This window comes from Aricia agestis, chromosome 22 (genome assembly GCF_905147365.1).
Source record: "Aricia agestis chromosome 22, ilAriAges1.1, whole genome shotgun sequence".
Lineage (NCBI taxonomy): Eukaryota > Metazoa > Arthropoda > Insecta > Lepidoptera > Lycaenidae > Aricia > Aricia agestis.
The window spans coordinates 7,558,794-7,572,403 of record NC_056427.1 but is presented as its reverse complement, the minus strand read 5'-3'; the positions used below and the strand labels follow the sequence as shown (position 1 = coordinate 7,572,403).

The following is a 13,610-nucleotide window of genomic DNA, read 5'->3' as shown; positions in this document are numbered from 1 at the left end:
AATTTACTAAAATTAAAGGCAAACCAAATTGAATTAGCTTTTCCTTTAGGATACTTATAATAATATTATCATATGCAGAATTTATATCCAAAAAAGATGCAACAACAGATTTATTTTCTGTGAATGCTGTGCGTATATCTGTGGTTAATATGGCAATATTATCTATGGTACCTCTACCTTTGCGGAAAATACGTAGTATCCCTTAGTAGTCTGTGTGCGGAATCCAAACTGTGTATTCGAAAGGAGGTTATGTTTTTCTACAAACCATTCTAGTCTGTTTTTCGCTAAATGTTCCGCAATCTTTAATAAAACAGAGGATAGAACAATGGGTCGATATGATGTAGCCAAAGATGGGGGTTTGTTGGGTTTTGGTACTGGAATAACTTTTTGTTTTCTCCATGAAGTGGGTAAATTACCAGTTATTAAAATTTGGTTTATTAACTTGAGGTAGTATTGTAAAATTTCCTCATCAGCATGTTGAAAGAAAGAATATGGAATGCCATCTAAACCGGGAGAAGAATCTTTTAAGTTTTGTACTACCCCTTTTAACTCTTCTATTGTAAAAAGCGAATTTAGGTCTTCAAAATTTACATTTTGTAAAGGAGGAGGAGGTTCAATAGAAATAGTGGGAGGAGCTAAATTATCTAGAAACTCAGAAGCTAAAGAGTCAGATATAGGATGAGATGGGGTAGTGAATGCAGATCTATACCGTCTTATGTTTTTCCATACTATAGTAGGATGAATACCTGGATTTAATGATAAGCAAAAATTTCTCCAACTAAGTAACTTCTTTTTCCTGAATAATTTCTTAGTATCCTTAACGCAATCAAGATATAGCTGATAGTTGGCTATGTTTGGATTTGTATTATATTGTTTTTCAATCTCTTTCCTATTCTTAATGGCAACTGTGCATTCTTGATCCCACCAAGGTGGAGATGGTGTATGATGACGTGAAGTATTTTTTTTTTGGAAATGATTCATCAGCAGCTTTTATAAATGCTGCAGTCAAAGCCTCAGCACATAGTGACTCATTTTCTGATGATATTTCAGGAAGAAAAGATAACTGATTCCTGAGTGAAGTTTGAAATTTATCCCAGTTAGAATTATTGTTAATATGATACTTTATTGATTCAGACTGATTCGATTTACTTTTATCTTTACCTGGAAATGATAGAATTATAGGAAAGTGATCACTTCCATGACTTGATTGTAACACATTCCAATGAAAAACAGATGATAGATTTGGTGAACATATTGACAAATCTGGTGCACTACATCCTTCATGAGGAGCAGTGCGTCGAGTAGGTTGGCCGGAATTGAGAATACACAGTTTATTATAATCTATTAAATCTAAAACTTCGTAACTCCATTGATTGTCTTTGTGACTCCCCCATGACTGATGCTGTGCATTGAAGTCTCCTAGAATTACTACTGGTTGTGGTAATTGGCTAATAATACTTTTTATTTCAGAGAAGATGTAATATGAAGGATGAGGTATATACAGTGAAACAAAACATATGTTATTTACAGATGCAGCAATGATTGAAAAATCAGATTGATGTGATGGAAGAGGAATGTGATGAAATGATTGATGGTGTTTGATGAGCATGGCTGTACCACCATACCCATCTGATCTGTCTTCCCTGAGACAAGTGTAGCCAGAAATCCTGAAAAGTGATTCCGGCTTGAGCCATGTCTCTTGTAAGGAAAGAACAATAGGTTTGTATTTATTAATTAAAAAAATAATTTCGTGTTTTTTACTAACCACACTGCGGCAATTCCACTGGACTACGTTGTCCATTGTTGGAAGTGGTATTAATTTGTGATTCAGTGGTGAATATGGCAGCGTTGGACGGTGATAAAGATGATAATGATGTAATCAGTTTGTTTAATGCTAAAATTGTTTCTTGTATCGAATCCATGTTAATACCGGGAGCTGGATATGCAGATCCATTATCTCCTAATGGAGGATTATAATCTTTTATTAAGCTATTATGTGTTTGTCTGTCATACCCATTTTGTTGTTTCTGTGGCAATTTTGGTTGTTTGAAAACAGTTTTTTTATATGACCGTTGCATTAAATTCAAATTCTGTTTATTATTATTGTTGTTGAAAAATGATTTTTGTGTATTTACAGGTGATGATGATGAAGAAGTAGATGATATTAACACGTCAGAATATAATTTTGAAATGGGAGGATGTAACTTAGAAGCTTCTGAGTAGGATAGACAATTGTGAGCCATTGACTCCTTAATTGATTTTTGGCGTTGGAATTCTGGGCATTTTTTATCAGTTGCAATGTGCGAACCGTGGCAAATACAACAGTAAATAGACTCCTCTTCAACTGAGCAACTATCACCAGCATGCCCTTGGCCACACCTAAAGCATCTAGGTGTTGACCGACATTGGTTTTTGACATGTCCGTATCTACAGCAATTGAAGCACTGTATTGTAGGGAATATATATAAGTCTACAGGAAGTGCATTATAGCACATGAAGACTCTCTTTGGTAGCGTCTGTCCGTCAAATGTTATTACCACAGATTCGGTGTTATTAAATTGAGCGGTTCCATTCACTATTGTTTTTTTCTTTAACCTCCTAATTTTTAGTATATCACCACATCCAATTGGTAAAGTAATATTATTTATAACATCATCATCGGACCAATCAGCAGGTATGCCTCTAACTAATCCTATTCTACTCACCTGAAATGATGGAATAAAAGATTTAAATTGTTCTGAATTGAATTGAGGGTTACTTATAAAACTATTGGCTTCATTATATGAAGAAAAGGCTACAGATAATCGGTTTCTGGCTATTTTCCTAATACTACCATCTACAATATTTTTAATGTTATTTGTTTTCAAGTAATGGCCAAACACTATAGGGTGAAAGTTTATGTTTTCATTAGGTGACTTTGGTACCTTTTGTATATGGACAATATACGGAGAGGAGTCTGTATCTTTATACAGCATCCTACCGACCCGTGAATCTAAGCCCTGGGATTTTTGAGTTGTATTCACGTTTGGTTGAGTTTCAAGGATAATGTCTTGTTTAGGAATATTGTGGTTTTCGGTATCGCTAAGACACATGCTATTGATATCAGGCTTGGCCTTTTTCGGGTCTTTTTTTATTTTTTTCTGGCACTTGCAACGCTTCCTAGGAATCGCTGGACGTTTTCTGGTATTTACAGAGCATGAGGTGTCGGTGTCCATGCTCGAATCGTTCGATATAGTAACATAATGACCAACGGGGGGACCAGGTCCCCCCGGGTCGGGCTCCTCCATAATATTCTTATGAACTACGATATATAAATGAAAACTTACCAAATAAAATTAATATATACAAAAACTAAGAAAATTAAAACTAAAACTACACTATTTAATTAACTAATTATAGATATAAAAATAATTTTAAAATTTTCCGAAAAAATACCGCGTCCGCCCTTTGCGAGTTCCCGCGCTTTTCCCTACCAAAATTTTCTCAACGTCACTCTTTTTTTTTTTTTTTTTTCTTCTATTTTGGCAACTTGACACAAAGGATGCGTATTGTGCCACAGACAGGGTAAAAAGGTAAGGAACGGCGGAAGGAATAAAAGGAAACGGAATTTGGAAGAAAGTTAATTAAAACAGTGTGGTAAATAATTAAATTCTACAATAAACTAAATGACATATAACTTATTCTAAATATTAATATTATTTAATGTTAAGTAATTAGATATACAATTATATACATATTTATCATTGGAAGCAAGTAGTATATTTACAGAAGTAGGAAATGGAATAGGGATTAAAGATAGTTTATTATACAGTTGGGAATGATCATGGAGGGAACACGATAGGATAATGTGGTTTAAGTCACCTACTTCTCCACAGTCACATAAATCATCATCTTTAACGCCAATTCTCCTAAGATGCGTTGGAATGCACATATGACCCAGTCTCATCCGAATAATTGATGTTGTTATATTTTTAGAGAGGAATATTTTAGAAAACCAGGGCTTAGTAGGGATCTCTGGTTGAATTTTACGATACTGTATAGCTTTTGTTTGGCTACTCAAGGCCCACGACTTATTCCAAGATTTCAATAGGGAACTCCGTGCCAGAGCAGCCAAATCATGCGCATAATTATTAAAAGGGAACAAATCACCACTGAAAACAGCCTCTTTTGCCAATTTGTCGGCAATTTCATTGCCAACAATTCCGCAATGGCTCGGTATCCATATAAATGTTATTGAAAAGCCTTGAAGTTTACATTGATATAGAAGGTTTCTAATTTGGACAATAATTGGATAACAATTTTTTGATTTAAAAGGAAATTTAATCAGGGATTGTAGAGAGCTTAAAGAATCTGTAAATATTAGTGTCTCTTTAAGCCTGCCAAGTAAAACATACTCAACAGCCTTAAAAAGGCCGTAACACTCTCCTGTAAAAACAGATGTTTCAGGCGGAAACTTTACTTTTTGTACAATATTATATTGTAAATGGTAGATACCAACTCCAACACAACTATCTGTAGTATCCTTAGATGCATCTGTATACATGTGGTGGTAACCCTGCCAATTGTTATTCGTGATGTACTTAAATATATTGTTGGCAAAATATGTATCTGATTTTTGAATGCCAATGTCAAGTCTAATATCTGGCACAAGCGTTAGAGCTTCATATACTGAATCAAATAATGGAAAAGTTTGAGAACGAAAAGTAGGGGCGTCAATTACTAAGAATTTCCGATAACTAGTAAGAAGTAAGGGATGAGATTTATGATGCCAGTATTTATTATTACTATGACACAGTTGAAATAAAGTTCTAAGTTTTGGAATTAAGGGATGATTTTTAAATTGATAACAACGAACAAAATATTTATCCGCCAGATATTGTCGACGGAGTTGAAGAGGAGGTTCGCAACATTCCAACTGAAGTGCGTTTATTGGAGATGATCTCATAGCTCCGCAGATTTTTCGCTTGTATTTTGTCCATTTTTTGTAAACCAGTTACGCTACACGGTTCCAAAAGAAAAGTGCCATAATCTAGGACACTCCTAATTATTGCATTATAAATTAATTTCATAGTAAATGGATGTGATCCCCACCAGACACCAGATAAACACCTTAACATATTTAGAAGCCGCTCACATTTGGAACAGATGTAATCGATGTGTGCGTTGCCATTTAATTTTCCATCTAAATATAGCCCTAAAAATTTGACTTTGTCTTTAACGGGAATTGGCACTCCATCATAAATAATAGTAATAGGAGGAGGCATACGCATACGGGTAAATAAAACGACGGAACTTTTATTAATGGACAAGTCTAAGCCATGCTTGTCCATCCAAGATTTTAACTGTTTCAAAGCGATAATAAGATCTCTACATGCAATATTTATCGAACTATTGATTACATAAATAGCCTTGTCATCTGCATATTGAAGTAATTTTATGATACTTAAATCTAGACAATTTTCTAAGTCGGATGTGTATATATCGTAAAGTAGTGGACTTAAGACTGACCCCTGAGGAATGCCTTTTCGAACAGTTCTAGTTTCCAAAGAGTTATTTAAAATTATTATTCTTTCTATTAAAATATTAATAATGAAATTTACTAAAATTAAGGGCAAACCAAATTGAATTAGCTTTTCCTTTAGGATACTTATAATAATATTATCATATGCAGAATTTATATCCAAAAAAGATGCAACAACAGATTTATTTTCTGTGAATGCTGTGCGTATATCTGTGGTTAATATAGCAATATTATCTATGGTACCTCTACCTTTGCGGAATCCAAACTGTGTATTCGAAAGGAGGTTATGTTTTTCTACAAACCATTCTAGTCTGTTTTTAGCTAAATGTTCCGCAATCTTTAATAAAACAGAGGATAGAACAATGGGGCGATATGATGTAGCCAAAGAAGGGGGTTTGTTGGGTTTTGGTACTGGAATAACTTTTTGTTTTCTCCATGAAGTGGGTAAATTACCAGTTATTAAAATTTGGTTTATCAACTTGAGGTAGTATTGTAAAATTTCCTCATCAGCATGTTGAAAGAAAGAATATGGAATGCCATCTAATCCGGGAGAAGAATCTTTTAAGTTTTGTACTACCCCTTTTAACTCTTCTATTGTAAAAAGCGAATTTAGGTCTTCAAAATTTACATTTTGTAAAGGAGGAGGAGGTTCGGTAGAAATAGTGGGAGGAGCTAAATTATCTAGAAACTCAGAAGCTAAAGAGTCAGATATAGGGTGAGATGGGGTAGTGAATGCAGAACTATACCGTCTTATGTTTTTCCATACTATAGTAGGATGAATACCTGGATTTAATGATAAGCAAAAATTTCTCCAACTAAGTAACTTCTTTTTCCGGAATAATTTCTTAGTATCCTTAACGCAATCAAGATATAGCTGATAGTTGGCTATGTTTGGATTTGTATTATATTGTTTTTCAATCTCTTTCCTATTCTTAATGGCAACTGTGCATTCTTGATCCCACCAAGGTGGAGATGGTGTATGATGACGTGAAGTATTTTTTTTTGGAAATGATTCATCAGCAGCTTTTATAAATGCTGCAGTCAAAGCCTCAGCACATAGTGACTCATTTTCTGATGATATTTCAGGAAGAAAAGATAACTGATTCCTGAGTGAAGTTTGAAATTTATCCCAGTTAGAATTATTGTTAATATGATACTTTATTGATTCAGACTGATTCGATTTACTTTTATCTTTACCTGGAAATGATAGAATTATAGGAAAGTGATCACTTCCATGACTTGACTGTAACACATTCCAATGAAAAACAGATGATAGATTTGGTGAACATATTGACAAATCTGGTGCACTACAACCTTCATGAGGAGCAGTGCGCCGAGTAGGTTGGCCGGAATTGAGAATACACAGTTTATTATAATCTATTAAATCTAAAACTTCGTAACCCCATTGATTGTCTTTGTGACTCCCCCATGACTGATGCTGTGCATTGAAGTCTCCTAGAATTACTACTGGTTGTGGTAATTGGCTAATAATACTTTTTATTTCAGAGAAGATGCAATATGAAGGATGAGGTATATACAGTGAAACAAAACATATGTTATTTACAGATGCAGCAATGATTGAAAAATCAGAGTGATGTGATGGAAGAGGAATGTGATGAAATGATTGATGGTGTTTGATAAGCATGGCTGTACCACCATACCCATCTGATCTGTCTTCCCTGAGACAAGTGTAGCCAGAAATCCTGAAAAGTGATTCCGGCTTGAGCCATGTCTCTTGTAAGGAAAGAACAATAGGTTTGTATTTATTAATTAAAAAAATAATTTCGTGTTTTTTACTAACCACACTGCGGAAATTCCACTGGACTACGTTGTCCATTGTTGGAAGTGGTATTAATTTGTGATTCAGTGGTGAATATGGCAGCGTTGGACGGTGATAAAGATGATAATGATGTAATCAGTTTGTTTAATGCTAAAATTGTTTCTTGTATCGAATCCATGTTAATACCGGGAGCTGGATATGCAGATCCATTATCTCCTAATGGAGGATTATAATCTTTTATTAAGCTATTATGTGTTTGTCTGTCATACCCATTTTGTTGTTTCTGTGGCAATTTTGGTTGTTTGAAAACAGTTTTTTTATATGACCGTTGTATTAAATTCAAATTCTGTTTATTATTATTGTTGTTGAAAAATGATTTTTGTGTATTTACAGGTGATGATGATGAAGAAGTAGATGATATTAACACGTCAGAATATAATTTTGAAATGGGAGGATGTAACTTAGAAGCTTCTGAGTAGGATAGACAATTGTGAGCCATTGACTCCTTAATTGATTTTTGGCGTTGGAATTCTGGGCATTTTTTATCAGTTGCAATGTGCGAACCGTGGCAAATACAACAGTAAATAGACTCCTCCTCAACTGAGCAACTGTCACCAGCATGCCCTTGGCCACACCTAAAGCATCTAGGTGTTGACCGACATTGGTTTTTGACATGTCCGTATCTACAGCAATTGAAGCACTGAATTGTAGGGAATATATATAAGTCTACAGGAAGTGCATTATAGCACATGAAGACTCTCTTTGGTAGCGTCTGTCCGTCAAATGTTATTACCACAGATTCGGTGTTATTAAATTGAGCGGTTCCATTCACTATTGTTTTTTTCTTTAACCTCCTAATTTTTAGTATTTCACCACATCCAATTGGTAGAGTAATATTATTTATAACATCATCATCGGACCAATCAGCAGGTATGCCTCTAACTAATCCTATTCTACTTACCTGAAATGATGGAATAAAAGATTTAAATTGTTCTGAATTGAATTGAGGGTTACTTATAAAACTATTGGCTTCATTATATGAAGAAAAGGCTACAGATAATCGGTTTCTGGCTATTTTCTTAATACTACCATCTACAATATTTTTAATGTTATTTGTTTTCAAGTAATGGCCAAACACTATGGGGTGAAAATTTATGTTTTCATTAGGCGACTTTGGTACCTTTTGTATATGGACAATATAAGGAGAAGAGTCTGTATCTTTATACAGCATCCTACCGACCCGTGAATCTAAGCCCTGGGTTTTTTCAATTGTACTCGTATTTGTCTGCGTTTCAGGAATAACGTCTTGTTTAGGGACATTGTGGATTTCGGTGTCGCTAAGACACATGCAATTGATATTCGGATTAGCCTTTTTTGGGTCCCTTTTAATTTTTTTCTGGCACTTTTTGCACCGCTTTCTAGGAATCGCTGGGCGTTTTCTAGTATTTACTGAGCATGAGGTGTCAGTATCCATGCTCGAATCGTTCGATATAGTAACATAATGACCAACGGGGGGACCAGGTCCCCCCGGGTCGGGCTCCTCCATAATATTCTTATTAACTACGTTATAAAATAAAAACTTACCAAATAAAATGAATATAAACTACAAGAAAGAAAAAATAAAACTAAAACTACACTATTTAATTAACTAATTAAAGATAAAAAGAATTTTAAAATTTTCCGAAAAAATACCGCGTCCGCCTTTTGCAAGTTCCCGCGCTTTTCTCAACGTCACTCTTTCACATTCTCCCAAAAACTCCTTCTTCTTCTTCTCCTTTTTTTTTTCATATAATGGCACTTCGGCTATAACCATGGCCAGTGTCGAGTATAATATTATGGCGGGAAAACAATATTCTTTAATACAATTTTTTATATATTATCGTCAGGTCAGTCAGGTCCAAAGTCTAGTCAAAGTCTAAGTATAGTCAATACAGTCGAGAAGTCAAGTCGGTCGATTCAGTAAAGTGGTAGGACGCTTTACTGAAACTTTTGATGGAGTTTTGGAGGGAACACAAAAGAGCACGTTTCTGGTTACTACATCAATTTCCCACACTTGTGCACGATAACGAATATTTAATGGTTAATATCCTACCAATATTACACATTAAAAACCCAGATAACACAATTTTAAGAAAAAAATATAAAAACACAACATCACTCTTTCACATTCTCCCAAAAAACCTTCTTCTTCTTTAAGTTATGGCGGCCTGAGGCCTCTGTGAGTTGCCAATGTAATGCTAAGTACTCACTACTCACATACGGTTTTGCTCGATAGTTTTACTCCAAATCGAGTAATTATTATTACTGTGTGGACCGCAAAACTGACAGCTCGAAGGCTCGTATCGAGCCTTCTTGATAGAATTAAATATATCGATTTAGAATAAAACTATCGCGCAATGCTGAATGTGTGCACGAAATCCCGAGCCGCGGGTTTTGCTCGACGTTATTGCTCGATCGAGCAAAACCGTATGTGATTACTTAGGATAAGAGTGCTTTTTAGGTAGACATAATTAAGACAGCTGTAGACTTTGCTCTTTCTGGGTGGCTATTATGACCTTTTATGAAAACTGCACGTTTCTGGGCAGCTCATTTAGCTAAACGCCCAACAATTGGCTTCCTTGTCCTTTGTTCGTATTAAGCCGCGGCCGCATATATGCGTCTATCGTCACGAAGCTTCGTGCAACAAGACGATACACGCAGGTGTGAGTTGTGACACCGTGTGACCAGCTATTATCGGTCAAGTGTTAGACTTTGACTAGACTTTAGACATGACGATATAGTAAAACGATAAAGAAAATTTTTAATGGAGGAATATGATTTTCCCATATATCATGGTTTTCCCGCCCTATTCCTGACCTTTTTACCTTGTCTGTGGCACAACATACAAAAGAAGAAAAAGGAGAGTTTTGCTGGGAATACGAAAGAGTGCCATTGTATTTTTGTATTATTTTCCTAAAATTTCCTAAAAAAACCGAAATAGGTAACACCTATTTCGGTTGTTAATGTCACATTGGTAGAATATTATCCATTAAAATATTCGATGTCGTGCATGGGCAAGTGATACAAATTCAAGAAACGTGCCATTTTGTGTTCCCTCCAAAACTCCATCGAAAGTTTTGTACAAATTTTTATTAAATTTTTACAAATTTATTTTCAATTCTTCACCAGAGTTTAGAAATATATACTAGTAATCTGTGGTTTAGAATTATTAAAATAAAATACCTTAAGAACAGAGTAGACAGAATGATATGTCTATTGTGATATGAATATCTAGAACGAAATGTTAAAAAAATCTTGCTGTTCTTTATGCCTATCAGTAAATAAAAGAACTATCAACATTTACGGTACACATCTGCAAAATGTTTATGAGAAACTAGCTAAATTTAAGGTAAAACTTATTTTTTTATTCCAAAACTGTAGATTGTGATTAGAATCCGGATCAATCAAAACTCCTTTTATTCTTTTTTCTATTTCGAATGTCTCACATATTCGGAAGTTCGTGTACACCAAACATCACACTTACGGATCTTTTCGCTCGATATATCGGCTACTTACCAAGTTTTGATTCATGCTGATGATCGAAATGTAAACTACATTACGTAGTGATTATATTCTCTTTGACTGTAATAAACAATGTGTCCCAACACTGATGTCTGATGCTGGCTATCAAATATTTTTTTTCTAACCGTTGAAAACAAAATTTTCACTGGCTGTCATACTTATCTGACCAATACTTCATATGAAAATCGTTAGGTATCACTACTAAGTAGGGATGTGACTTTGCAGATAAATAATCGATTTTTCTTAAGAAAATAATCGATTTTTTTTTATATAAATCGATTTTTTGCAATTTTTTTAAATAGTTTTAAAATAAACATATATTATGGCGTTTATTATGTTTTTCTCGTTAATATGTACTATATTAGGGAACTGAAATAAACTAAACCCTTATTTATTCATTATTATTTTGATTTTATAATCACTCTTACTCTCAATTAAACTTAATAGTTCTTAATAGTTCCAAATATTTATTTAAATTAGATAATAAGACAATGGAGGACATCTCTTGCACAAATGAATTAAGTTCAAGTCTAAATGTTGAAAATCCTACCAATAACTTGATAGACTCAATTAAACTGAGGAAAAATAAATGTAATTTGATTAATCTGGTGCATCAGAATTTACAAGGTATGGTAGGTAAAGAACTTGAAATTGAGTTATTTTTAAAGGAATTTAACATTGATATTATGTGTATATCTGAACATTGGTTCAGATCACATGAACTCATTTTCAATTTCAATGATCACCAGATAGCAAGTTCGTTCAGTAGAGAAAATGCCATTAGAGGAGGCTCTCTAATTTTAATCAGAAACAATTTGAAGTTTAAGGAACGTAAGGATATTGTGAGTCTCTCTACTGAACGAATAATAGAGGTGGCCTGCATAGAGCTGAGCCATCTAATCATTGTGGGCGTATACAGGCCTCCATCAGGGTTATACGATTCTTTTGAAGTAACAATGGAAAAAATTTTGTCAAAAATATGTGCATCTAATAAAAAGGTTATTATATGTGGTGATTTTAACATTAATTTATTAGATTTAACCTCCACTACTGTTAGATTCACATCTTTATTTCAATCGTATAACCTTTACAGTTTGTTTCAGGAACCTACAAGGGTCTGTGAGACTACAGCCACTTGTATTGACAACATATTTACTAATCTTATTCCTGATAAAAAAGAAATAATTAATAAGCTAAGTTCTGATCACTGTGGACAAATAGCTTCTTTTAATATGAAATGTGACAGTGACGCGAAGAAAAATCTTGTGTTTATTCCTGTGACCACAAAACGTATTGAGCAATTTAGAAGTAAATTAAATTCAAATATCCATTTATTGGATAGGTCACATAGCTCTGATGAAGCTTTTAATAAATTATTTAAGGTGATAAGAACTCAATTTAATTCAATATTTACTTCTAAAACAGTTAGAAACAGTAATAAAAAAACTAAATTTATTGAATGGGCAACAAAGGGGATTAAAATTAGTAGAAAAAGATTATATGAACTATATGATGAAAGGTGTAATAACAATAGTGAAGTATTTAAAGCATATGTTAAAAACTACTCAAAAACCTTTAGAAAAGTTTGCAAAGCTGCTAAAGCCCTGTACATAAAAAACAAAATTAAACACTCTCAAAATAAAATAAAAACAACATGGCAGGTTATAGCTGGTGAGACTGGAAATGTATCCTGTCGCAGCTCTGATTTTGAACTATACTTTGAAAATAAAAAGATTACTAATGATCAAGAAGTTGCGACGGTCTTTGAAAAGTTTTTTGCTGACATTCCGGTCTCAACGACTAAAAATTTAAATTCTTCACCTGAAGCTGCCGAAAAGCTACTCAGAGACAATGTAAAGGAGTGTGATGTCAATTTTAAGTTTAGAGAAATTAACCCCAGAGATATTATTGATACCTTTAAATTGTTGAATATTAAAAATACTGCAGATCTCTGGGGCATGTCTACAAAAATTATTAAATCAATAATTGATATCGTAGCTCCTCATCTAGCAATGATTTTTAATAACTGCATAAAAAATGGTGTTTTTCCTGACTTGATGAAGCATAGCAAGATTGTTCCTTTATTTAAAGCCGGGACTAAATCGGATCCCACTAATTTCAGGCCTATATCGATTCTACCGACCTTTAGTAAAATATTTGAAAAAAATATTTTAAAACAATTACTAGTGCATTTTAATTCAAATAATTTGCTGCACGATAACCAATACGGATTTACTAAGGGTCGATCCACAACGGATGCTGGTATAGGACTTCTTTGTAGTATTTTTGAAGCTTGGGAGGAGTCGCAGGATGCCTTAGGTGTGTTTTGCGATCTCTCCAAAGCCTTCGATTGTGTTGAGCATGCTACATTGATCAGGAAACTGCGCCACTACGGCATAAAGGACTCTGCTCTCAGCCTTTTGACTTCTTACCTTAAAAATAGGACTCAAAGGGTTGAGGTAAATAGTAAAAGGTCCAATGGAACCAAAATAGAATTAGGTGTCCCACAGGGATCTATCTTAGGCCCATTTCTTTTTCTCATCTATATAAATGACTTACCTTATCTAGTAAAGGATAATAATAATGAGATAGTGCTTTTTGCTGATGACACTTCACTTATTTTTAAAGTGAAGCGACAACAGTCGAACTACGACGAGGTAAACAGTGCTCTCTCAAAAATAGTACATTGGTTTAATGTTAATAACTTACTTTTAAATTCTAGTAAAACTAAATGTATAAAGTTTACTT

General features: G+C 34.0%; 2 protein-coding genes and 2 long non-coding RNA genes across 7 annotated transcripts in view; all 4 read left to right on the top strand.

Moving 5' to 3' along the window:
* The window catches only part of LOC121738200 (zinc finger protein 260-like), a 190,336-nt gene that overhangs the window by 42,021 nt on the left and 134,705 nt on the right, over nt 1–13,610 (top strand). The window lies entirely within an intron of this gene.
* LOC121738206 (zinc finger protein OZF-like) overlaps nt 1–13,610 on the top strand; it is a 137,480-nt gene that overhangs the window by 92,735 nt on the left and 31,135 nt on the right. For 3 of the 4 annotated variants that reach the window (XM_042130143.1, XM_042130148.1, XM_042130145.1), the window contains exon 1: nt 10,557–10,689. The exons of the other annotated variant lie outside the window; for it this stretch is intronic. In XM_042130143.1, the coding sequence (XP_041986077.1) occupies nt 10,582–10,689 (108 nt within the window). In that variant the 5' untranslated portion in view covers nt 10,557–10,581. Of the gene's footprint in view, nt 1–10,556; nt 10,690–13,610 lie in introns of those variants that run through there. 4 annotated transcript variants of the gene reach the window in all.
* Nucleotides 223–2,575, top strand: LOC121738226. Its single transcript, XR_006037256.1, has 2 exons — nt 223–1,719; nt 2,138–2,575. It is a non-coding gene; the product is annotated as an uncharacterized LOC121738226 (long non-coding RNA).
* LOC121738227 lies at nt 6,355–8,132 on the top strand. Its single transcript, XR_006037257.1, has 2 exons — nt 6,355–7,276; nt 7,695–8,132. It is a non-coding gene; the product is annotated as an uncharacterized LOC121738227 (long non-coding RNA).